Source organism: Hippoglossus hippoglossus, chromosome 6, assembly GCF_009819705.1.
Source record: "Hippoglossus hippoglossus isolate fHipHip1 chromosome 6, fHipHip1.pri, whole genome shotgun sequence".
NCBI lineage: Eukaryota > Metazoa > Chordata > Actinopteri > Pleuronectiformes > Pleuronectidae > Hippoglossus > Hippoglossus hippoglossus.
Window position 1 is genome coordinate 19,568,317 of NC_047156.1, and position 27,104 is coordinate 19,595,420.

Genomic DNA, 27,104 nt, shown 5'->3' on the forward strand with positions numbered 1-27,104 from the left:
CACACCAGGCCCTGTTTGGACCTGGTATTAACATCAGTCCTAAGAGATCCGATCACAATTGGACAGAGTTAAGTTCATGTGTTCACACCTGATATTAACATGCCTGTGGCCACTCTCTTTCTCACTCGTCTATCATCATAGACATTTGTGTTCATGAAGACCAAATTATGTTGTTTTTATCCAGTCTGACTTAACAGATGTGTCCGATGACAATGTTTGTGTGAGTGTGTGTGTGTGTGTGTGTGTGTGTGTGTGTGTGTGTGTGTGTGTGTGTGTGTGTGTGTGTGTGTGTGTGTGTGTGTGTGTGTCTGTTTACTGGTGAGATAAAGTGAGAAAGATAGCGAGTTGAGTCAGGAGGGACTCAATGAATGAAGAAAAATTATTTGACCAATTTAAGAAAAAATCATTTATCATTACGTGGTGGTCAGTGTTGATAATGTGCCGAAGGCTACAAAGAAATCAACGTGTAGTAACTGAGAAGTGTAAAATTACGTTTTTAACTGTAGCAGTTCAGAGACGTCAGTTATTAGCTATTAGAGTAGGCCACTTAACCAAGATGCAATTGTGTTCACACAGAGAAAATGTGGCCACATGCGAATGTGGCCACATTTTCTGAGGATGCATTTGAGGATGCATTTGAGGATGCATTTGGGTGCTTTCAGACCTGAACTTAGCGCTGACCATTTTCAATTTGTATGAACTCCGTCATACAAATTGCCCCAGATAGCTCTGCCGGCAGTGTGTGAATGATGTGTGATAGAAAAAGTGCAGCATATTGTAGCGCTGTATTAACTTGTTTGTAAATGGTTGAATGTGGCTTGTAGTGGAAAGCTCTTTGAGTGGTGGATAAGACTAGAAAATTGTTATATAAATATAATCAATTTACACACACACACAGTGCCTGCACAAGCCACCCTGCTGCGAAGTGTCCTGTCCAATCCCATTGACAGTGCTCTTGTCCTGCTGTGCTGTGTCCTCTTGCCCCTCCACCTCTCCCCCTGCTCCGTCTATTGTTAGGAGAGGACGGACATGAGACAGCATTGAAACTGGGATAGCCAGAATCAGACAGGAATACAGGAAGGGGGATGCCACAAACAATTAATTTCTCCCTACATGTTTTTTTTGGTTATCAATCCACTCTAAATATATCGCATGTATTCATTGTTGTATTTTTAACGCCACACGTGCCGATCTTCTTGTTATTATGGTTGTTGTTTATATCTGAAACTCCTGACTGCCAGGGTGTCTACAGACGATCCCACTGGGAGCTGGAAGAATGGGCCAAAATATTACCTCAGTAAATGTATAAACAAACCTTAATTATAAATGGAGCCACTGAGAGCGCCACTGTGGATGTAATTATGGTGCACAGCACGACCAAGGGGTGTTCAATTTAGGAGGCTTATTATGCATGGAAAGAGTAGTTATTTTCTTGTGTCTGTGCACACAAACAGAAAGGAAGTGTGATATGACTTGCAGGAAGTGTGTACGACGACCTCCAGCTTCTAAAATGAAGTAATCAGTTTTCCTTACGGATTCAATAAGATGTTGAGTTCTTGAATTGTAGATATATGTGACAGCTCTGACAACCACAAGGTCAAAAAAGGCAGGAAAAGGAAGGGAAACTACAGACAAACTCAGCAAAATCCTCCCTTAAAGTCCTTCTTACCCACTCCACCTGTCAGAGTTAACAAATGACCGCCCTGTAACAGTTTAACCACAGGCTTTTAAAAGGGGGGAAGGTCTCCTTTTCCCTTTGGAGTTTGTGGCTTCCATTCCACGTTCCACTGACTGCAAATGGTGCCGCTTCCTGGCTAATGATGCACTAAAGTCTTCAGAGTGATAAGCACTTCTAGAAATAGAAATGTGAAGCATTTAAACATGTTGGCCTGATAAAAGGTGAAAAATCAAGTGGATAATGTAAAACAATTTTAAGCCCAGAGAAGTTATAAAAACTATAGTGACCTTGGGGGAAATTGGATTATAAATGAAAACAATTGCTTGTACCTTCCTCCAACAAATAGAAACGGGTCTTAAGCAGCTCAGTGAAGAGAAGAGAATCCTTTCTGCTAGAGAAAGAGACAAGCTCATCCTAATAAGAGGGGGAAAAAAGAAGTGGAGGAGGAGGGGCGTGGATCTGTTTTGGAGGAAGAGCAAACAAATCTCTCTGTATCCCCCCATCTGGGAAAGGGTGTCATGTTTCGTCTGCTTGCAGAGGTGGAGCATCTGTCCGTCCATCCCCTCACAAAGACATGTCAGCCCCTCCTCCTACCCACCGGCAGCAAGCTCCCGTCAGCAGAGTTCCTGACTCATCCTCAGTCTGCTCCCAATTACCCCGCTGGCTCAACAGAGCAGGGGTCCATGCCAACTTGTCCCACCAACCTGCTTTTTAAACAGCTCTCACTTTGGCCTACATAACCCTGTCCAACTCTGCTGCTGCCAAATCCACATCGGGTGCATTTGCAGCTGAAAACACAGCTCCATCTTCAGACAGCATCCAAGGACTTGGTGTAGCTGAAGGCCTCGATGTGCTTCAAACACAAGTGCTTGTCGGGTCGTCTAACAGTATCTGAAGACACATTTTCAATGGAGGAATTCATCAATTCTGTCACTTAAAGAAAATAGGACACACACTGGTTTGCTACAGGTGCGTGGTTGTGAGATATAAGCATAGTTCTTAGATAACTCATTTTCCATTTGCCACTGAAAAAAGCAAAAAGAATGCAAATATTTCAAGATGAAAAGAGAAGATGAAAAGACCTAACATTCATGGAGTTCATGTCTGAAAACGGCTTCTCAAAGACAGACTTTTTGCATCTGTATGACTTCAGGTTTCTCACCCCTCCTCTAAGTGTGGCTGTTTACAACAAGTATCAACACTAATTCCTTTAGACATGTCTGAGTTACACATTTTTCTAACCAGTTTTGACACAGAAGAGAACTTTAAATATGAATTAAAGCTTGAGATAAAATGGAGGACTAATTTGTATTAATTCCAGCCTCATTTACTAAATATGCATTCATTTATAGAATACTTTTGTACAGCCATATTCTCTTGTTTCTATCTATAATGTTTTCAATCATCTCAAACTGAAATATCTTGACATTGATAAATAGATTGCTACTAAGTTTTCGACATACTATAAATCCAGTTTTCCTCAAGGATTTATTCTAACGACTTTGCTGATCCCTCGACTTTTCCTCCTGCACCAGCAGTGGGTGAAACCTTCGACTTATGTTGATGGTTTGCCACAAATCTTTTGCAGACATTCATTTTTTCCAGTTGATGCATCTAAATGACCTCGTTGATCCCCTCCGTTTTCCTGTTTCTGTATCCTGAGCTTTTCACTTATTACTGAGAAGGGTGAAAGACACATTTTCATCTACTCATGTTGGACAACAACCTTTTAAAAATATCTGTATTACTTCCAAAGACAAATTAGAGAACCCCGAGCGCTCATCCTGTCTAAGAGACAAGACCTTTGTGTAGAGGCACCTGTGGTTGGAGCAGTGTTGTTGCAGGACCAAGTATAAATCATCACCGACAAAGTAAATAAAGGCCATTGACAGGAGGGTTTGCCAAAACAAAGGGGGCCATGGAGCTCTTCCTGGCAATAAGCCTTTGGCAGGCAGTGATGGATTTCAATGGATGAAGCAATTTATACAAATCTAAAGGTGATATTGCAAGTGACAGACACACTTGCCGTCTGGTGTCTGCAACCACAGCTGTATTCTGTTTCACCACGCCCTTACACACTGACAAGGCATGTCTTACACCTCAGCACTAACTGTCTATGCTGTTAACAACACCCATAGAGCCTGGATCTTACAGACGAGTGAGGAAGTGTCATTGAATACACCATTATTCTCAGGGATAATACTGCTCCCTGCAGTGGGCAGTATTTACAGCTATCTGATATTACATTGTGCTGACACACAATGTGGGATTTCTGAGCATAATGGCCAAACCTTTTCTCTTAAAAAACAGCGTCAGCCACAGTGAATGCGCAGCAGTGAGTGGACCAACAGATCTTTCAACAATAACAAGGCTTTCCTAGCACACTAACATTATTCTCTGGGCCCTGGATCAAATTTCTCCTCCAAGCCGCAGTCTCTGTGCTGCTAAACCCCTCTCCTCTCCTTCTTCTTCCTGTTTCCTTCCCCTCTTCACAATTTAACGGTTCTACTCGATAATTCCCACCAGCGCCCCCCCATCCCATCCCTGCTCCCCTGCTCCTCTACTCCTCTGCATGCCTGCATAGGAACAGATTTCTCAAGGCGAGAGCTTGGGAAAGTTCTCTTCCGCAGTTTAGGTCAGAGCTCACTTTTGTGACCTCCACACACCCTATGACCGACAACTGTGAACCTGGGCCAAGACCGCCAGTGGGTGATAAATGAAAGTGAAATGCAGAGGGGTAAAGCAAGCCAATGTACGCTGATCTGAAGATCATCTCCTCATAAACCTCAGAAAATGATTTAACTTACTTTCATTACAATATATGTCTTTACCAACAACTAAGCCTAATTGTATGTTTTCATTAAGTCTGTTTATGTAAGTTGACTGTAATTTATAAGAGCAACATAACTTTGTATGAACGGCCAAAAACGTATACATGTAATATATAATTACGTGTTGTGAGGAGGTTTTGGTTTCCTCTGCATGTGTTTGTTTGTTAGCAGGATTATGCAAAAAAACTACTTGATGGATTTTTACAAAACTTGGAGGGATGTGGTCTTGGTCAGGGAAGAACTCAATGAATGTTGGAGCAGGTCCAGGTTTCTTTTTTCCACTTTTTTTTAACATTGCAGAACAGGGTTTTGTGAATTTCTCAAGAAATAATGCAGAATTGAAAATATCATACATCTGTAGAGTTATAATATCTTTGAGCAGGTATAATTTTGTGTGGATTTGGATAATGACCTGGATTTTGTTAATCAAAATAAATATTTTGAGGGGGGAAATCTTGTCTGTACGGTAACAAATATCCCTTCCAACTATACCAGAGACTGAACATTTTCCCTGTGTTCTTCTGGTCTTGACATGAAACAAAAGATAGTCAGTCAGATCTTATTCATACAGAGCTAAAAAGACTAGAATTTAAACCAGGTTCAGGAAACACAACAAATACGACGATACAACTACATATCATTAAAATAAAAGATAAGATTGTATCCATCATTACACTGGAGAAACCCAAATAGAAAACTACCATTTTCCCAGCTCTCGCCCTAAACAAGACAGTGTTTAGATATGATTCGGTGTGATCAAAGTTCCTCTGTGCCTGCAGCGAGTCTGGAGTATCTACTCATTAAGACGTTACACTTGGATGAAACTCCGGACACTGTTTTATGGAGTGGATCCCCACAATGAAAGGTAAACAACATTCTTCTCATTCTCAGAGAAGAGAAGAGAAGAGAAAAGAGGGAGATCATTCATCTTACAGTTTTTCCATGTCCAATATTACACAGACGAGCTGCACATAAACCAACTAACAAAGCGTGCGGTAACTTTTCCCAATTTGCTTGGAATGTTCATCATAACATGGCAACCCGTGCCTAAGTTCTTTTTCCAAATTGTCAATGGTCAAGAAAAGATAAATGCATGTTCACATGTATAATATGTCAGTAGGTCTTCAAGTATGTGTGGGTATGTGTTTGTATTCATGTGTGTGTGTGTGTGTGTGTGTGTGTGTGTGTGTGTGTGTGTGTGTGTGTGTGTGTGTGTGTGTGTGTGTGTGAAGATGGAATGTGACCGCCACACACTGTGGGCACAAGCTGCAAAGCCACATCGAGCAACCAACACTGAGGTATTGGCTGGTCCTCACTCAGCTGGAAGATCTTTCCAAGATTTAAACACAATACCATCAAACTGTCGCTGATTTTGTATATTGTCCCGCTCTAAAGCAAGAGATTCACATTCTGTATTTCAGACTGTGTAAACCACGCAGTACCACAGGGATTCAGCCTGTCCTGTTAAATGTCCTAATTAGAGTCACAGCAACCACTTCCCCCGGATCCATGGTCTGATTTCTTCCTAATACAACTCAGACACTGAACAGAGTGAAACTGCCAGACAGAGCAACAGCTTGAAAGCGACACGCAGTTTGAGAAAGTGTGTGTGTGTGTGCGTGTGTGAGCATGTAAGGGTTAAAGGTGCACCAAATTAAAAAGAACATGGCCAGCTGCCAACTGGATGAATGCCTCCAGTATCCAGTGTGATGGTATGCATTATCTATGCATGCATGTATGTATGTGTGATGGTTTAGCTCTTACAAGGACAGGGTTATGGGCGTCTAAGATGGTATGCATTATCCATGCATGCATGTGTGTGTGTGTGTGTGTGTGGAGGGGGTTGGGGGTGTTTTTGATCATAACCCATGGCCATCCACCAACATCACAGACAATACTCCCCACCATATCTCTGAAACAAGAGGAATTCTTTCACCGTCACCACAGGACACATTTTTTTCTGAGTGTGTCACCGTGGCAACAACAGCAGCTCGGTGACGGCAGGAGATTGGCTCAATGGGGTCTTAAAGTTGCGGGCCACCCTGCAGAGTGGCTGTCAAAAGCCAGTTCCTGTAAGAGGAGGGGAGGACAGTGTGTAGCCTCCTAAAGCCCTGCTGTCACTTCTCTGAGAGGAGAAGAATGGAGGAGACAGATGTCACAGGTTGCATCTGCGAATACACTCACAGACACGCATTCAAAAACAGACCATGCACGACTGCACCGACGGTTTGTCATCAACATACTGAAGTGAAACCATGAAAAATCACCACGCCATCATAATTTTACATGACAACAATAACACGTATACAGACTAATGTACATATACATTCACAAGTTACATATGCACTCATTCCTGATTGTGCACATAAACACATGTACAAACATATGTCTATTGTAAAAGGTTTGTAAATAAGTCTATGTAAAATGCGCCCACATGTGAAACGGTCATCTAATAGTTAACTTTCTAGTAAATTCAGCCAATAGTGTCAACGTGAAGCAAAAAACAGTTTTCCTGGACGTACAGTATTTGCACTCAAGTGACTCGTATCAACTATCCAAACTGATTCCTCCGCTTCAGCGTGCTTCCAAGAAAACAAAACAACCATTGGATTCAGTTGTGAGAGATCACAGGCTTGTCACGATACAAAACATCTGGAGTTTAGGTTTTCAGGGATTTTTTTCCCCCTGAAAAGCAAGTTGATTCATGCTGATGACTTTTTAGTTTAGTGTGTATCGTAATATCATGGGCCATGAGAATGAGAAGATGGATTGGCACTGGCAATAAGAAAAAGAGTGAGAATGCCATGACTGTGAGTGTGTTGATGTTTTGGCGTGAAAGACAGAAAAAAGAAAATGAATAAATGAAACAGAGAGCGGTGTGCAATTAGAGAAAAATACCCAGAGACTGAATGAGTGTGCGTGTGTGTAAAATGAATCACTGAGAGCAGAAGAATGATGACATAAGGTCACAAATACCCAGTTTTCCACCACAGTGCACAACAGTCTTGAACAGCAGTCATGCAGACAGTTAGCCTCTGCCCCTGAGTCAGAATGTAAACAACTGACCCAATCTGGCAGACCTCACACACACACACACGCACACACACACACACACACCCACACACACCCACACACACAAAGATTGCAGTCCACTTATTACAACCTTGCTGACTAGCAGACAGTCAGTCCCTGTCTCTTCATCTCCAACCCCATAAACCTCTCCACAGAGAGTCAGCCAGTCTCAATTCAATATACTCTCCAACTTACTGAGTTAAGTAAATACCCCGTCAGGTCGGACAGAAACAGGAGCCAGAGAGGAAGAATGCTGATTAGGGTTTAGTAAGACTTCTATTGACTGGCCGAAGCTCTTCTTTGAGACCAATGTGAAAGTAAAATCTTCAGCTGCTATGCTAATCAAAAAGGCTGAGATCAAATATGTCAATTGATCACACGTTCATGCCCAAATCTGAGGTGGAATATGAGACGCCCTTTCTTTGAATAGAATGCCACTACCTGCTTAATGTGTCGCAATGGTGGATTTAGTCTTTCAATGAAAAAGCATTTATAAAAGTTGTACATGTGAGAAACTTGCTAAAATGCTAAGTAGAGTGGAAGACGTCTGCCGTCAGGAAATACGAAAGATAACATTGTGATTAAAATGTTATTCTGCAGTCACCAAGCAACTATATTAAATGCCAAAATAATACTACTCAAGTAGATGAGCTATCAACAAAGGAACACTAGTGGCACTGTAATGGCTTTTACCTAAATACCAGACTTGACTTCTCAAAGTGCCATAAAAGCAATCCCTGTTGACTGCAAGTCCACATGTTGTGAGCTGGTGGCAGTACGATAACAATGCAGCAATTCAGAGAAGATAAAGTTGGTCTCACGAGTTTCACTATATTCCTTATCATAAAAATACCACTTACAAAAGGTTTATGAGGTATGGAATGCTTTCAAATTGTGCCTTAGGCCTTAAGCTTGCAATCTGTCCAGAAATATAAATAATGTTTACGATGAAAAATTGATAGTCCACATGGGTAATTTAACAGACTATTGCATGAGTAAAGGATTTGAAAACCCCATTCATTTCTCCTAGAACTAACAACTTCTTACAGAAAGTTACAACTAAACAGAATCACCTTTTTATATCTTGGTGGTGTCTTTGCTGTGGTCATTGTGCATCTGATCACTTGGCACTAAAACAGTTGGGGGTCACTGTGGCTGTCACAGCTTGTGCTAATTGCTAATATTTCTGTAAATTCCAAAGACACTGCTGTTGCTGCATAACATTGCATAACATAACAATGCTAGACATTTGGAATGAATCCCTTCCTGTGCATCAGAGTACGTCCAAGGTCTAAAAACAGTCGCTGGTTGAATGAAAACACTTAAAAACTTGAATATAGTCGTCATAAGCTGCACCAGTTGTGTTACTCTGAGACCTGTATGAGTTTGAAAGAGCTCTAATACAATTCAAACCCAACTGCACAGCGTCTAATAATGCCTAGTCATGTGTATGCAAACAAAAAGCATTTCCTTATCACTGATAAGCTCGACTTGTTGGAGCCACCTGAGGCTGAACTCATCTGTCCTGCCTGGGGAGATGTCCAGCCCTGCCTACCTCCTCCTCAACAATACAGGCGCTGGGACTCATACATGAAGAGGTGCCTTTGTTCACAGTGTAGAAAGCTCCTCTCGCTTATCCTCTCCTCTCTTTCTCCACTGTCGCTCTCTAGCCCCTCGACAAGCTGGTTTAGAGCGTGATGGTTTCAGTGTGCACTCGCACTCTTATCCAAATGGCAGCCAAACCGTCCATCTACACTTTGTTTCCCTTTAATAAGCAGATGAAAACCGAAAACCACTGAGTGTGCATGTGCTCACGTGTGCTCAGATACTTCAGTGAGGTGCGGATGAGGCTCTTGTGGGCAGCAGTAATGGACATAGTGCAGACAGACTGAGACTGGCTACTGGAGGGACACTCTACCTGGAGCCACACCAGAAAATTCAGAATGAAATACTGCTCCAATAAACATTTACACTTACCACCCACACAAGCATCTATGTAGTCTGTACGCTGACACAAATACAGGCTGACACATTCAAGGTCACACACAAGCATATGTATAGACTGCAAAGAATATGAGTGAGGTAGAGGCACACACATAAAGATGGATCCTGAAGCAATGTGAATGATTTTGAACTCAACCTCCATGTGTCCAGCATACCACAAAGAAATCTCAGTTTACATTGGGTTTGAGAAAATAAGCACACAAACAACCACTGTCACTCTTTAACTCTTCACATTACCTTTCTGAGCTGGCTGAGCCCTGATGAAGTGCTCTTGGAGTGGTCTCTCATTTTTCGTAACCTGACCCCACAGAAAACAGCATCCACTTGCATGGTTCCTTTCCTTGAGAGAAGTTTGGCTTTCTCCCCCCTCTCTCCTTTTACCTATCTCCTCCTCTTTCTGTCTCTCTCTCTCTCTCTCTCTCTCTTCTCTTTGGTTTTTGCAGTCCAACTCCTGCCTCTGGCTTCTCTCACTTTAGCATAGTCCCTGCCGGTGCACACAACAGAGGACAGACCTTGAGTTTACAGCTCTGAGGGCATAAAAAGTTTGAAACAGGCACAAAGACTGTGAGAGCCCTCCTCTTGTCCGGCCTCCTCCAGGGTTAAAATGTTTACAGCAATTTCTCCTCTCTCTCACACACTCACTCACGCTGACTCCTATCTCTCAGTGGCGATTGCTCCCTCTCTTTCAGTCTCCCCTGCTCAAACTTTTCCCACTCCTCCTTCCCTCATGCTACCCCCTCCCATTTTGCCGTCCTCCCTCCTTCTCCCTTCTCTCTCTCTCTCTCTCTCTCTCTCTCTCTCTCTCTCTCTCTCTCTCTCCCTCCCCATTTTCCACCATCGCCCCTCTCCCACCCACCTAAAACCCCCACTGTTGAACTAATCTGCAGCTGGCTGGGCGATTGGAGCCCTAGTTGCTGGGGAAACCAAGTGTCCTGCTCCAAAAAAAAGAGTGAGGAATGAAGCAGGAAGGGGCAACGCTGAGCACAACTGAATACATAAATAACAGCCCCCTTTGGGAAGCTATTAGAAAAGCCCAAGGGTCACTCGTCCTATCTGAATGAGTTGGACAACGTGTTCGTCTATTTGATCTTTTTGAGATTTTGTTTACAGGTCACATGTGACAACAACAACTATGACTATAGTGCAGAAGCAGATTCCTGTGAGCGGTAAGACTGGGTGAAAATGGTTTGGCCGTGTTTGGGTTGATTAATGCTGACCTGTTCTAAGTCACCGGATAAGAATGGGGGGGTCCAGCTCACAGTCAGTTCCTCAGGGCGGCAGATCGACTTAATGGACTTGGGCAAAGAGTGGACAAAGAAAGTGAGCGAGCAGGAAACAAGACTGGACATGCATACTGATGGCCAGTGTGATTAATAATTAACCTGTTCAACCCCACACACCCTCATTGGCAAGTCCATTATTACATACACATGCTGTGCAGACAAACACTGTACACGACCTGAAAGCTTTATTCTGACACTATGTCATGAAGAGCTACTAAAATCTGAAGATGCACAAGACATTTTTAAATTTCCATTTGATGTAAGAGTTAAATCATTAAAGTGACACCTTCAATTAAATTTTTTCCCAAAGTTCATAAAAATGTGCTATTCAGTCATGTTGGTGAAATTGGGGCAAAGAGATACAGACAATAGATTATATAGTATATATCATATTGCTCATTGTGGGAACTGTTGGATCTCTATATAATGTTGTATCGTTTCAACTTCACTGTAAGTGCCTTGAGATAATGTATGTTCTGATCTGGCACTATACAAATACAATCTAATTGAATACAGAAACTTAATCGCCACGTATTTTGATGATCAAGTCATTTTCAAGCAAACAAAAAAAAAACATCACCTAGTTTCAACTTGTCCTTATTTTCTTTATCTTTATAAGAAAGAAACATCTCAGATTCTTTAAGTGTTGGCTGCACACAACTGAAAATCTTACAGACCAAAGAATTAGAGAAAGTGATTGACATATTAATCACCAAGCCTTAATGAGGATGGAACCACTATATCATGAATATTAACACAATCTAATGTTGTTTCATAAACTAACCATCCAGTTAATAACTGCATGTGAACTGTATTATCAGAAAGTTTGACTCTAAGGTAGTTTTAAAGGCCATATACAATTCATACATGTATATAAAGTTGTTTACAAGATTTAAAAATTGGTTGTTATAGGGCAGTTGCTTTACCTACAATTGATTGTAGATGTATTGATGATATGCAAATGTTTGGCTCTAACTTTCAAGTTCTTATAGAGTAAATGTATGTGGTATATTAGAAACAAATGGGGTTTAACTTGGCTTACTGCACACATACAGAATGCAGATGATACAGATGCAGATATGCACATGTTTAAATGTTGATCATATATAAGTAATTAACTCAAACTTTCCAGAAGTGCAATATGGCAATGTATCGCTTTTAAAAAATCATGTGAAGGGGCCCGGGTTACATTCCTACAATCATTTCACTGAGCAGCCTTCATTAAATGTCTAACAGCATCACTTCAGCACAGCAACTCTCCTGTTGACCTCTGAGCACAAACCCTGACCTCTCCTTTGAAATGCAAGAGAGATCTAAAAAGCCTGGCTTGTCCATCAATAGCTGTGAGGGGAACAGGGTGGGAGGCGGGGGCTAGCAACATCTGTTTGGCGTTTATCCCACTTTATTGTGTTGCTGAGTCCTCGCTCGGGCCTACAGCTGGGATCCTAGGGGTGGACTGAGCCCACTGTCCAGGGGACACACACCGTGACTGGGAACATGGCTGGGACACGTTCTCAGTGGTTGCTGGTATATAGCAGGCTGTTTGCGAGTCTCTGGTTTAAGCAGAGGAAATGACAATGAAATCAAACCATGGGTGTGTTTTGTTCCCTGCCTCCTCCTTTCCTTTATGACCCAGAAACACATTTAGTCAGCAAAACCAATACTGCAGAAAAATATGGCTGGTTTGAAGTAATGTCTTAGAAATATTACTTAGGATAAGTAGTTTTAATCCCCTCTATAGAATTATGACATTAGGAACTTGTGTGATGTGGTTCATTTCAGTTGTTATGGATGAGCCTCAAGGCACAAACAACGTGGGAGAGAGGAGGGTTCTGTTGAAGTAAGAACATTTGTTTTTAATTCCCTTTTAAAGACTGTGAATGAAGCTGAAGCATTTTCCTAATAAAATTTAATTGTCCAAAACCAAGTCCGTTCTACTGTTTATTTGACACACACCAAAGACATCATTAGATATTCTTGACTTACACGTCTTCCCCAGAAGCATATGAGTGCATAGAGTAAAAAAATGTAGTCCCTGGTTTCAATATTGTCTTAAAAAAACTTCAATTTCTATATTCGATATTTAACATGTTCCTAGGAGGCTCATTAGAGGGGTAAATGTCACGTAACACTCTGAAATGTGTTTCTTAAACTTCAAGGTAGGGCTGGGCAATGAATCGATAAATACAATAAATATAAATAAACACTGCAATAGAATTTTCATCAATAGCAATTTAACAATTCATCAATATATTGCTTATGCAAGCACACATTAGTTTTAATGATCTATACTTCAGATTTGTCATATCTTTCGTGTTTGAAATCCTTTGCCAATAAATAAGAGGTTATAACCTTCACTCGGGAGCAAAAATCAGTCTTTAAAACTTAAAAGAAAAAATATAACGTTTATTGTGATAATTATAGATGATATATATGATAATATTTTTATCCTGATAACACTTATTGCGGTATTGCCCCATTTAAGACCCTCGGAAATATCGATTCAAATATATTGTTGGATGCATCAGTATCATGTGTAATCAATAACATTGAGGAGGGCTACATTTAGGGTGCTTCAAGTCTCCCAATGGAACAGAGACATTGTTCATGTTGGCTGCACCTGAAAATGGACGATAAGTAAACAACTGTAAATTAGGTTAATCTATGCATCCTTGCATCCTCCTTTCCTTCCCTTGAAGTAGGAAGACAAAAGAGGTCAGAGAAATGGAACGAGCACCCAGAGCAATGTGAGATGTCTCCCCCTGTTGGGCATTTAACGTCAGTACAGTGACTCCAACTTGTAAAATGGCACTTAATTAATGTTATATTGATATAAAAAGTCGAGGTTTTGTGTTTAATAGTTAGAAATAATAGGATCATACCTTGTTACAGGATGTACATTCACCTGGCGCCGTCCTTTGGTCAGATAGCTTAAAGAAATCTTGGTATTACTTGTTTTCGTTCATAGGGAAACACATACAAACACTGAGGAACATTGACATGATTCAAGTGAAGAATAAAAACACAGAAAACAACTCTTTAACCCTAAATAATCGTTAACTGTTTGTTTGTTTGTTAGCTTTTCGCCTCGTTTCCGACGGCGCCTTTAAGACGTTGCCCACGTGATCGGCGCGACGTCAGACCCGGAAGAGAAGCTGTTGTCCTCACAGTGTTTTCATGGATACTCAGTCCTCAGTGGATCTGGATGGTGATCTCACCTGGTGCGATAACAGCAGCTGGACTACAACTTGTCTGACTTATCCTCAACGGGAACAGAGGCGACACAGTTTCCTCTCATAAACAGCTAACTGCTGTAACTGTCAGCGAGCGGATACGTTAAAGTAACGACATGAATTTGTAGTCAAATAGGTAAATACACTTGTGGCTAGTTGATTGTAGCATTAGTGCAGGGTTGGTATGTGTTGTAAGGTGGATTCCTCGCCGTACACGTGTGGATGTTTACACTGAGGTCCCAGATTATTCCGTTTACTGATGATTTTTGCAGTTTCGTAACACAAGCGAAGGCACATGTGGACCAGTCCCCTCCTGGACTCAGCTAACAGCCGCTTGGCGTCGTGACCATGTCGGCCTTCGGAGTGAGGGCAGCTCTTCTCAACCTGAGGTTCACCTTCAGGAGAGCGGGCTCCTTCGCCAGAGTCCGACTCATCCACAGCTCCAGGACGTGTTTGGTAAAAAGAGGGCAGCTCCTGACTCAGATACCCAAGGTGACACTGCTCTGCTGGGGTGCAGTGAACGCATCATCATGTGCAGCCTGGTGCCAGGAAGCCTCTCTTCCCTCTCAGCCTGCGAACAGAAAGTCTGTAGCAAGGATCCAGGTGCACAAAGTTATATTTTTCCTTCGCCTCAGCCTCCGTGCTTTGGTCCTGCTCCTCAAATTTGGCCCTCTTCTCCTCCTCTCCCCCTTGGCTCTAGTGTCCACTCGCTGGGCCTCTCATTGGCTGGACGCTCTGCTGTGGGTGACTGAGACCTCAGGTCCGACCTTCATCAAGATGGGGCAGTGGGCCAGCACCCGGCGAGACATCTTCTCTCAGGAGTTTTGCGAACGCTTCTCCAGGCTCCACGTCAAGGTGCGTCCCCACTCCTGGGCCCACACCAAGCATTGTCTCCAGAGGGCCTTCGGGGAGGGCTGGAGCAGCTTCTTGGTGTTTGAGAGCAAAGAGCCAGTGGGCTCGGGATGTGTGGCCCAGGTGTACAGAGGTTGGGCCAAGGCTGACAAGGTGGAGGACCCGGCCTTCCAGTCGCTGGTGGAGGAGCTGGAGAGAGAAGACTTGCTCGAAGCCTGGGAGATCCCTGGTCTTAGAGGAGTGGCCAGCTCCCTGTGGCGGTTCTGGAGAGGGAGCAGGGAGGAGGAGAGCTATGAGGAGAGATGCTACCCCGATGGTAAGCACGAGGAGAGCTGCACAGAGAAGGAGCATCTGATACCCGTGGCTATCAAGGTCAGTCTGACAAGAGTCAACTAAGTAGAGCTGCAGTGGTGTGTTCTTACATCCTGCAGCATATGTTTATGAATAGTTTCTGGTGTATTTCAGGTGGTGCATCCAGGGGTCAGGAGGCAGGTGGAGATGGACCTTATGCTGATGAAAGCAGGCAGTTGGCTCCTGCTCTGTCTCCCCCGACTCAAATGGCTCAGTCTGTACGAGATCATAGAGGAGTTTGAGAAGCTCATGACCAAACAGGTGGGAATATTAAGACATTTTAAAAGTTGTTTCTCACTTTCACTTGTCTTATTGTGATCATTAGAAACACCTCGAAATTAGGACAAACAACCAAACAAGGCAGAAGCTGGTGGAGTGCATCATTATTGCAATCATCTGAATGAACTTTTATTTCAGATCGACCTCCGCTGTGAGGCCAGGAACATTGAGCTTTTCCGTGACAATTTCCGTGATGTGGATTATGTGAAGTTCCCAACTCCCTTGCGGCCATTTGTCACCAGGACCATTTTAGTGGAAACTTTTGAAGTGAGTAGACAGAAGTATTTTAAAATCTATGGGAAACACTGACTGAATAATTGAGTGATAAACTTATCTCTCCATGTACGGTACCGATAAGACAAAGATGTCGTAATATCAAACACTTACTTCTCAATTAAAAACTCATGTGACACAATATGACTTCTTGGAAATAAACAATTCTAGTTGAATTTATATCTTTCTCATTCCTCATAAAGGAGGCCAACATTCTTCAATTTATATTCAGCTCTCTTTTTTTTTTTCAGGAGAGTGAACCGATTTCTAACTACCTGAGCTCCGAGATTCCTCAGGAGGTGAAACGGAGAATAGCCAGGATGGGAGTAGAAACCCTTCTCAAAATGGTGAGATACATTATTCACTGGACATCTGTCGTATTCATCTTTACCACTAGTGCTATTTCATGACTTTCTGTTTTCGTTTATGCGACTGTCCTGTATTTGAGAAATAGAACGGATTGTGTCTACACTCCTCAAGACATTTTCTACCAAACAACATGGATGTATCTGTATTCCAGATCTTTGTTGACAACTTTGTCCACGGGGACCTCCACCCAGGGAACATTCTGGTGCAAAGTCGGGGGCCCGTTGCTGGTCCCAGTGACGGTACAGCGGAGCTCTGGGGAAAGACCACCCTCACGGACCTGTGGGACACGGTGGTTGTTAGTGTCCGGCCGGATCCGTTTCCTCTCCAGTTGGTGTTGCTGGATGCCGGTATCGTAGCCCAGCTCAGCGACCATGACCTCGCCAACTTCAAGGCTGTCTTCACTGCTGTGGTGCTGCGGCAGGTAATGAGGGAAAGGTTTCGTACTGGAGACAAAGTGTCAGTGCAGGTTGGACAGCTTAGTGGAAAGAAAGACCAGGCTTTGTACAGAGGACATAGATTCTAAATACATTTTAATGTACTCTTAGTGCACTTTCTTTACAATGAGTAGTAAGGATTGCTTTCAGCATCTGAACAAACTATTAGAGTTTTGTTTAAAGAATGACTTGTTGTGTAATGTAGAATTTGTTTAGCTGTAGGTGGCCAATAAAGCCAGTGACATAATTACTATTTACTGTTACTGTGTCTGTAATTGATTCTGATTAAAAGCAGTTATTACCCAGTGGAAAAACTTCTAAAGGGAAACCGATCAGGGATTAATCTGTGTGGAACTCCAGAGATATCTGAGCGTTTATTCATGTTTACAAATTTTCCACTTTTCCATTGTAAATCTTCATCTCCTAAAAACATCACTTCTCTTTTTCAGGGTGAGCGAGTAGCAGAGTTGATTTTGAATCACGCTCGAGCCAATGAGTGTCAAGATGTGCCGCAGTTCAAGAAGGAGATGGCTCAGTTGGTGGACCAAGCCGTCAGCAATACTCTCTCTCTGGAAAAGGTACGAAGCAACATTAGTGCTTTCTTATTGGGTCTGGTCTGTGATTGTGATGCAGGGCCACACGAGGACTGTGACCCTGATAGTCTTGTTGTAAATGGCATTTCATTAGTAACTACAATCAGTATTACAATAATTAACCCTGGTTTAATCCTTTTATTGTTTGTTCTTGTGATTTTTGTGAGCACTGTTTGCTTTTATTGTTGCTGTTTTCTGTCTTTTCTGTTCAAAATGAATGTAAAATTTTACGTTTGCGTCATTACTACTCATCCATGCAATAGTTTAAATCACATTGTAAAGGGTCATCCATCTTTATGGTTTATATAGGCTGTGTATTGCTTGTGTTCAAAGAAGAAAAAACAAGCGAGCAGTATAACCAGAGGAGAGTTTGTTTCCACAATGTCTAATTGTCTGGTGACAGTGGCCAATGACTGTGGGGAAAAGTCGATCACTGATTACTATTGATGTGTTTCTGTTGTGTTTATAGATCAAAGTGGCCGACTTGCTCTCCAGAGTCTTTGGTCTGCTCATCAAACACAAGGTAAAATGTGCACATCATTTGTTTTGTGGCACTTTAGTAAGTCTGGTTCTTAGTTGTTTCAATGTGCAGCAGATAACAGTTCTGACGCAGCCACTGCTGTTGCCATGATCCTAAAGTTTTTCCTCCAGTAAAATATCTCAGTAAAAATAATTTCTGTGCAGCCCAGAGTTTTGCTTGTTACTGTAAGCAGAACAATTTGTCATCAAGTTTTAGCTTGAAGAAATTAAACGTCAAGAGTGATGCCTAGAGAAATGATAGATGAAATCACCATGTTCTGGTTTGAGTCATGTCGCTGTTGGGAAAGTGTTGCTTCCACGGTGCCACTTTGTGGAAGTTCATGCTTTAAAAAACGACATCAATTGAAGGTGAACCGAGACAAAATAAACATTTCCTTCTGAGCAGTGCCTGAGAAATTTAAACAAGTGCTTGAAATGTACCGAGCTCTTTCAATCTGCATAAATAAAAATCAGCGCACATTCAAAGACGTTTTAGTTTGCACATTAAGTTTTGATACAATAAAGTTAAGATATAAACGATTGTAACTTTCTGACTAAACAATTGTAAACCACAGAAACAAACATGATGTGACAATTCTGTTGCAAACAGGTGGTTGTTTAGGGATTAACATCATAAACTGTGCTTGTATAGCCGTAGTATTACTGTGTGTTTAATGTGGTGCCTGAATTATAGGAAACGTGTTCACGACTGAAAAATTATGTGAATGCCATTTAAAGTCGGAACAACACAGGAAGTCAAAGATTTTGAGCTGTTGACGTTATCACATATAAACCAATTAACGTAATTTCACAATCAACTCTGAATAGTAGCCTTTGATGTCAACTTGTCAAATGTTTCACTTTTGTCACTTGCAAACTTTTTGTCCATCTCTCCCTAACACACAACACTGCTTTTGAGCCAATACAGATGTTTTTATGATTCACATGCACGTTTTAAATGATCCATATGCCTTTGCTCTTAGTTAATATGTTAATGTTGTAAATTGTGTCAATGCTCTATACACGTGAAAACAGTTTGTTTACATAGTCCAAGTTTTTTTTCCACATTCTGACATCAAAGCACATGAAAACACCAAAGTGGGAACAACGACTTCACAACTCAGGAAATGGGACTTTGGAAAACTTGGAAGCAGCCACACACCAAACTGGAGAGCACTGCTTGTCTTGGCTGGATGAACAATGATGCTGTTACTTACTGATGTTACTGATTGATGTTGTTGTTGTTGTTTTTTTTAGGTGAAGCTGGAGAGTAACTTTGCCTCCATTGTGTTTGCCATCATGGTGCTGGAGGGTCTGGGCCGGTCACTCGATCCAAACCTGGACATCTTGGCTTTGGCCAAACCGCTGCTGCTAAAGAACTGTGCTTCACTGCTCTGACACGCACACACACACACACACATGGAATAACACGTGTAGTTGTACGTCCACACACAGGTACGAACCCCTACACTGTATACATATTGTACAGCTATTGATTAAGTACATGTGTGTAACTTCATAGGACTCCAGTGTGCATCATAAAATCAAAGCAGTGATGATTCCATTAATACCTCATAACATTGGTGGGGTTTTGGCACTTTCCTCACTGTTACTCTTCAACTGTATCATCTGCTGTCGGGTTGAAGTATGAACCCACAGAAATCAACTTGAAGGCACCTCTATCGGATCCCAGTGAATAGGACCGGGTACACTTTACAGGAGGCGCCACTTGTGGTTTGTTGAGTGCTAATGGACGAGTCAGACACGTCGGCAGACACAGATCACATCAGAGACCATTTGTAGTGATTTAAGATGTAAAGTGAAATGCATGGAAAATCCCTGGTTGATACACTAAAGCGTATTTTTTACTTTTTAATGACTAATATTGATCTCAGGATGTCTTTTATCACTCACTGTTTTATTGTTCCTTTAGATCATTTTTAATGAGCCATATTTGCTTTAGTGTGAATCACAATGTACTGTAACATTTTGTTCTGACCCACTACGTGGACATTGTGAAGCTTAACGTCCTCATCAAAGTAGTGGCAACACTTGTATGAATTATACATTTCAATTAAAAAAAGGGAATCTATGCTAATCCATCTCTTTCTTTCCTCTGCTGCCTTTAAACCACTCCTACGTTCTTTTTAGTTTGGGGAGGTCGGCTGACGCAAATTCAGAGCAGAAAAGTGACCACACCAAGGGCCCGGGATCCATTAATTTAGAATTTTATTAAATCTGTCAATGAAAAACACAGACAAGACACGCGAATCTGTCAATGTCATCAGGAAGAACAGTCAGCATGGCTGAAAGAGTGAGATCAGGAGGTTTTGGTGCAAAAAAAAAAAGAAAAAACTTGTCACATACCCTTTATTGCAAAACTGTTGATTTTTTTTTTTAAATCACCATCAAGAGCCCAGACAGAGCAGCACTGTTCAAGTAAGGAGGGAGGGGGGGAGAAGTGACAACTGTGTAAAAAAACCTTTTCAATAATAATTATAATTAATAACAATAATAGTAATAATGACAAAAGAAATAAAAACATCTCTAATAGACAAACACAATCACCTCAGTTTAAGACGAGATTCTGTCACAGTCACAACAACCAGAGAAAAGTTGTTTTCTTTTTTTTTTAATGAATTAAATAGTTTTTAAAAATATCTCACCATTTACTTATAATCATCTTTTTTTCATTTATTGCGAAAAATAGGCAACTGGACTAATTGTGATGATGCAAGTTTTTGTGTGTTTATGTGTGTGCGTGTGTGTATGTGTGTGAGACAGAGAGATAGAGACAAAGTGGAGAGAGAAAGTGGAACATCCTGGAGCATTGGCACTGAGAGCAGCAGCAGTGTGTGGCAATGCAGTACCCTCAATCGGCCACCGGGTGGCGCAGTTCATTCTGAACATTCCTCCAGGGCCGGAGCTATGACGGCCCCCTCCCCCCCACTGTACCAGAGGAAGTGAAGTTCTGCCGACAGCAGCCTCTGTGTTTTCTGTTTTTTTGGAATGATGCTTGTGAGTTGAAACTTTGTCCATGTCCATGGTCGCTTATCCACGTTGCCAGATCTCAGTTCTATGTACAAAGGTTTCAAATCCCTGAAGGACATTTACAAAGACAAGTGCAACCTCCGTGTGACCATCCGCCTTATCTGGAGAAGCTCAGGGATCAGTGGGTCCCTCTGTAGGTGGGAGGAAAGGGGGGGGATAGTATCAATCAGATCAGGTAAACGTGCCGCAACTGGACTGTTCTTGGAACAAAAAGTAAGGAATGATGGCAGAGGACCGAGATTCAGGAATGTCAAAGGCTGGGGTGGGGGGGGGTTACACAGTGACCTTCTTCTGAGGGGCACCAAAGTATCCTAACATAAATCTTTCTAACAGAATGTCCAAAAAGAGGCAATGAAACAGGAAAGAAAACCAGCAAACAAATAAAATAACGTATCCATTCTCCGTTTGTCAAATCCTTTCATGCTGATCCATCAGTCTCTCCATGCATTTTTAAAAATAGTCCTTAAATACCAAGCACTCCTCCACGTTCAACAGATTGTACACTTGTTTTTTGTTTTTTTTGCTCATCCCAGACTTTTTCTATCAGTCTCTGTCAACTGTCAGTGTGGCGCCCCCTGGAGGACTGGCTGCCCTCCCGTTCTTTGTGGTGGTCCCCAGCAGGAGCATGCAGCTCATTTAGGAAGGGGGAGGAAGTAGGCACCCAAACCGGTAGATGAGGCTTTTCTGGGAGTGTATGCTCGGAAGAAATCGGGGTGTAAACTTTTCGTCCGATATGGGAGTTTCTTCCACGGCAGGGTGAGGGAGGGAAGGTGGGGCTACTGGACTAGAAAGAGGGGAAGGGTCTTAATGTAGGCAGATCTTGAGCACAGGCACATACGCTCATTCTCTCATAAAAGAGGACACACGTTTGTCTGTCTTTGAGACCCTGGCTGGGTAAAGGTCATGGCAGAGGGAGCTCTGTGCCATCACCACTGCGACAGGGCTTCTCATTGACTTTTTGTGTCGTGTCATTGAAAAGATCAGCAGCTGTCAGTGGCCCCCGGCTGGATCCAAACACGATAAACTGAGAATATTGAGGAGACAGATGAAAGGGACTGGCTGACATCTTGACGACAGAGGAGAAGAAGAAAGCACATCTCTTTCAGACAGAGCCTGACTCTCATCTGTGAGCAGCATCCATCCTCTAATGATCTGGGGGAAACGTTTAGGAAGACACAGTTACTATGTCCTTTAATCTCCACAAGCTTGTCTGTACATTCCTTTCAGTAGAAGATGGAGGGAGCTGTCTAGGAGTTAGGCCTCGTCAGATAAGCGAGTAAGGGTGCACGTCTGGGATCGGGCAGTAAAGATGAAGGCATTCTCATCTACGCTGACTTGTCTCCATCTTCTCGCCATACCGTTGTTCCACAGGCTGCCCACAGGGGGTGATGTTCGGGCTAACTGTCGGGGGAGGGACGAGGGGAAGAGGATGTCCGATCGGAGTTCGTAGCTACGAGTTGAGCCAGGGGTGGTTGAGGCATTCGCCGGCCGAGGCCCTCTTCTCGGGCACCATCTCCAGCATGGGCAGCAGGAAGTGGGTGAAGTGGCCCGCGTCTTCGTGCGACCAGCCGTACTTCTCCACCAGCACGTCGAACAGGGACCACGGCTTGAGCTTGGTGATGTGCCGCAACTCACCTGCAGGGGGGGCGACAGGGAGCAGAATGAGTGATGGCACAGAGAGGAAAGTGAAGTTTAAAGGGGTTGTTTAAACCAAATGACAGAAACACTTATTTTCTCACTTTGAGGACGAGGCTGGTGATATTTTTAAAATTTTCCTTATTGTCAACAAATCCCATTAAAAAACTAAAAAACTGCAATTATGTGACGCCTAGACTTGATATAGCTTATTGATCTGAGCCTGAAACTGTATAAACAACCTCACCATCGCATGGGATGTTCTTACACTGTGATGATCATGGGCACTGTAGTTTATTTTCAGTCCCACACACTCTCCTGCTGCTATAAACACTCACTGAAGCATCAAATGTGTCTTAATCCACAGCTGAAAATAATCCCTAACACGGGCACTATTTACTGAAACGATTTGGTTTGAATAACATTGATAGAAGCTACAGTATTCATCTGTTTTTGGAAATGATTTTACTTTTGTTTAAAGAAAGAGACATTAGCTGGCCTGGGGCTGGGTGCCATATACAGGTTAGCGATGTTACATGTTGATTTCTGGTCCTTTCATGGGATTTGTTAACATTATGAAAAAATACATTTCTCAGAGAATAATGATCTGGATCAAGTGGATTTAAATGTTTTCATAAGGGGACTGTTGAACCTTGGCGGAGGGTTGAACTCTACTGAGTGTCATTCTAATTTTAATTGTATTCACTGAGGCCTGTGGATTTCCATCTCTTAGATTTCTGTTTCCACCAGAGAGTAGTGGAGGTGATGTGGATTGCATTTCTGGTTGCCACAGTTCTGTAAAATTACAGAGAACACAGCACAATTTTCGCCAAACAGTGTCCTTGTTACCTTGGGGCCCTTTCACAAAAGAGATAATCCACCTAGCGCACAGTCAGCCCTTTTCATTGGGACTATTTCACCAGTAAATCGTTACTGTAATAAATATAAAAAAAATCCTTTCACTTTCATTTTCGCTGTGGTGGTAACAGAAATCTCAGAGACACATTTCTCAAAATCTGGCCAGACAAATGTCTGCACTGCCGGGTCCCATTAGAGGTAAGTAAGAAAATATGGTCTTTCTGTTTCGGACGAGCTGACCGTTATTCTGCAGACTCCAACCAATCACCACAATGGCGATTTCACTAATTAGTTCACCTCGCTCCGCCCGATGCTGTGCTAATCAGCACGGAGCTGTAATGATGGAGTGAAAACCTGCAGAGTCTTGGCCAAGAACCAGATATGGACAGAAAGAGGCCGAGAAGTGGCAGAGGAATGGAAACAGACAGGGAGAGGAAGGTGTTTATTATTGAAGTAGGGGGGAGATGACTGGCAATCAAGAGCAAAGGTTCGCTTCCAATCATGGCTGCCATGGTAACCTCTCCATCCTAGTATGCACTGATCGAAAGAAGCACAATATGTGGGAAAGGAACTGGAATCAGTACTGACACGTGATGTGATGACAGCAGCACGAAGCTTTGCAGCTATTTTTTTTGTGTGTAAATAGAAACTGTGCTTGTTAAAAAAAGGCTGCATGTTTATGACCTTTCGTGTGAGTGTGTTTCAATTGTTTTGTCTGGTTCAGTGTATGAGCACTGCTCCACCTCCCCCGAGTTCAATAAAAGTCTGCGTACGAGGCCGCTCGACTGAGCTGCACGTGCAGAGGCAGCGTGGTAGACGGGAGGAGCCCGGAGAGACGGAGCGAGAAAGTCAGAGCAGATTAACGGAGCGCTGTGAGATAAAAGGGGGGAACATTGAGACATCAAGTGCAGCCTCCGACCTCAGATAGAGACAACATCAAAGACGGATCTCATGACACATTGTGAAGAATATATGAGCAGAAAGAGAAGGAGATGAAGAGGAAGAAAAAAGAGAATAAATGAGCGGGTGCAGGGGTTATCAGCTGTATCAAACACACACACTTACCATGTTCAAAGATGAGGTGTGTCACACACTTCAATCTTTACAGTGAGGCCTTACTCCTCCATGTGTAGCCTGGGAATTTGACTTTACTTTTACTATCGCTAATACTGCTATTGATTCTTCCAGAAAAGACTAGGCTTGTTCCTGAAGTGTTGGCTGCTGCTTACAGATTTAATTGTGAATTATTAATCTTAACTCTGAAATACATGCTGCAGTGACTAATAACCTCTTGTTGAACTGGTTCCTTTTGGCGTCATTTCACAAAATTGTGATTAAAAACACTTGTCAAACTTGTAAAATAAATCCTCAAATGACCTTCATTTTTTTTATTTTGAAATAATAATTGTTGAAGAATGGTTGTTATTTTTGAGTGAGCATTTTTGTGATGTTTTGTGTTTGGTTATTTTTCATCAAGGCAGAGCTTTCAAATGTTTTTTCAAGCTATTCCTTTTTTGTGTTATATAAAATACAGACAGACCATGTTTTCTGGTGTAACTCTATTATGACATGGCTGTCTCTTTGATAGTAGTTCTTTCAATCGAAGAAAATGTTCTCTTATGGCAGAGAAAATTAATAATATACATTTACCATGAGTATAGTATGAACATAATGACTATGCCAATGAAAGTCAGTCAGTTATAATGATGGCTTACTCCCCAGCCATACATTATATTATTCATTACCTCAGCCAAGGAGGTTAGGTTTTTTTTACCCTCTGTTTGTTTGGTTGTGAACAAGATTACTATGAAACTTGGTGGAAGGATCTGATCTAGGCGAGGGAAGGGCCCATTAAAATCTTGGACATGTTTAATGGACTGATATTTATGAGTGTGTGTACTTTGGTGCAGATCCAAATAAAACAATCTGCATCTAGTGAATTTAAATGTGGTTTCATTGTTGGGCCTTGATGGAGGTATGTACTCTACTGAGTGTCATTCTAGTTTGGCCCAGTTATTGAAAACTTACCTGAACTCTATCTGAACTGCCTTGATTCAGAATGACTGGAAGTACTGCTTACTACACAACAAACTTCATCCAGGTACTGTGACGACTATGAACGTCTACAGCTACTCCAAAAAGGGATGAGGCCCGGCCTACACCGAACCAACCATGAACCACAGAGTCGTTTACCTTTCTTGGAGAAAAACTCTCGGTTGTACTTCCCGGCAGCGACCACTTTGCGTGGGACCTTCCCAAGGAGCTCCATGATCAGAGCGATGTGGTCTGCCCACCACCACATACATCACAGAAGGGAACAGGCACGATTCAGCATTACAGCATGCACACACACATCAACACGACAGGCTGCATGGGACGGAAACACACTGCTGCCTCCGGCCACTGCATAGACGCACTCACAAACTAATGACTAATGTTACACCTTAATGCAGTGAGGATTTGCTCTCACTGTTCTCAGTCACAATTTCACAATCAGTACACCCAATTTTAGTAAATTCAAATCAAAAAGTTTTAAATTTGAAGCGTCCATTTTTGTGTGTCTCAGACATCTTTGTGTCTCCGTCCCACCAGCTCTCTGTCCAGTGCTACCTCTTCTGTTGAAGAACTCCCGGGAATATTTTCCGGAGAGTGCAAAGTGCCTCGGAATACAGCCCAGCAGCTCTATGATGTGAGCTATGTGGTCTACAGAGGAGAAGAGGAGGGAGGTGGATGGATGGGAGGAGAGGGAGGAGAAGGGGGGAGGAAAGGGGATGCCAAAAAAGAGAGAGAAGAGGACGGAAAGGAAGGAAATACAGACAGAGAAAGGGTAACGACAAGGAAGAGAGGGATTAATTGAAAGGGGAGAGATAAAAGTAAAATGTAAAAAAAAACAGAAACGGGGAAGGGAGGTGACAGGTTGAGAAAAGAGGGGAGAAGGATAAAAAGAGACAGTCACGACAGTAAAGGAGAAAAATCGTGTTAGTGAGCTGTGCCCCCACAGCAGAGTTGATGAGATGAGATGTTCAGCCTTGGAATAAAAGTGACATGAACTCAGATGCAAAATTGAACAAACTAAATTCCAGAACTACACTGAAAAAACAAGTAAGTTGTTTACCAACTTCAAAATAAATATGACTTAAGTATTTCTTTTTCAAATCAAAGTTGCCATTTGTGTTGAAACAACTTGATAATCTTTATTTGAACAAACTTAATTCATTTGTGTGTTGCCAACTGAAGTATTTTAAAAAAAAGTTGGTTCAACAATTGTCTTTTCTCAGTGAAGATTTTCAATGTGGCCTCAGAGGCAGGAAATCAAAAGGTGTCACTGGGCGTCATGACAAAACAAACGGTGGTTTATTGCCTTTGAAAAACATGCAAAAAAATGAGGTTAACTGTGTCATGTGTGATAAGAAAAATAACACAATGAGCTCACTGAGCTCACAGAGCAGTGAGGATGAGGAGATACGTGAAGATGAGCCGTGCACAGTTAGAAAACGTGTCGTATTCAGGTTATTGACTCGCGTCCACATGCAAATATAGGGACTGTGATGCTTGATAAGAATAAAATGTGACCAGGATATAGATACACATATACTCAGGATAACTACTCTTTAGATGAATTCACTAAATGTTACTTTAAATTTATTGTGAACAAAAGATCTCTAGATATTGATTGATATTGACACTGTATGTGTGTATCTATAACATGTGAGCAGTTCAGGTTTAGGTTGAAAATGAGTGGAGGCATCGCAGCAGAGTTACAGGACAGGATTTACAGTTGACAGTGGA

The 27,104-nt window shown here is 42.2% G+C and overlaps 3 protein-coding genes across 6 annotated transcripts in view; 1 reads left to right on the top strand and 2 right to left on the bottom strand.

Annotated features, from left to right (window-relative positions):
* Positions 1 to 10,331, bottom strand: part of si:dkey-82f1.1 (DENN domain-containing protein 2A) — a 33,386-nt gene extending 23,055 nt beyond the window's left edge. The window contains exon 1 of the mRNA XM_034589102.1: positions 9,823 to 10,331. The gene's annotated coding sequence lies outside the window, so the exon portion shown is untranslated. The remainder of the gene's footprint in view (positions 1 to 9,822) is intronic.
* A 3,431-nt stretch (positions 10,332 to 13,762) lies between these two features.
* On the top strand, positions 13,763 to 20,258 carry adck2 (aarF domain containing kinase 2). 2 transcript variants are annotated; one of them, XM_034589109.1, is made up of 9 exons: positions 13,763 to 14,350; positions 14,394 to 15,325; positions 15,419 to 15,565; positions 15,722 to 15,850; positions 16,108 to 16,203; positions 16,377 to 16,646; positions 17,109 to 17,237; positions 17,722 to 17,775; positions 19,029 to 20,258. In XM_034589109.1, exons 2-9 carry the CDS (start codon positions 14,450 to 14,452, stop codon positions 19,167 to 19,169), a joined length of 1,842 nt encoding a protein of 613 aa, XP_034445000.1. In that variant the 5' UTR covers positions 13,763 to 14,350; positions 14,394 to 14,449; the 3' UTR covers positions 19,170 to 20,258. The 2 variants fall into 2 exon arrangements, with proteins under 2 accessions (XP_034445000.1, XP_034444999.1); XM_034589108.1 differs by having other exon boundaries at positions 13,763 to 15,325.
* The window catches only part of srpk2 (SRSF protein kinase 2), a 48,023-nt gene continuing 40,902 nt past the window's right edge, over positions 19,984 to 27,104 (bottom strand). The window contains exons 14-15 of one of the 3 annotated variants that reach the window (XM_034589103.1): positions 25,509 to 25,601; positions 19,984 to 22,457 (exon numbers count right to left, since the gene is read on the bottom strand). In XM_034589103.1, coding sequence (XP_034444994.1) covers positions 22,273 to 22,457; positions 25,509 to 25,601 — 278 coding nt within the window. In that variant the 3' untranslated portion in view covers positions 19,984 to 22,272. Of the gene's footprint in view, positions 22,458 to 25,508; positions 25,602 to 25,925; positions 26,019 to 27,104 lie in introns of all 3 variants that reach the window. The other 2 variants (XM_034589105.1, XM_034589106.1) reach the window with 2 other exon arrangements.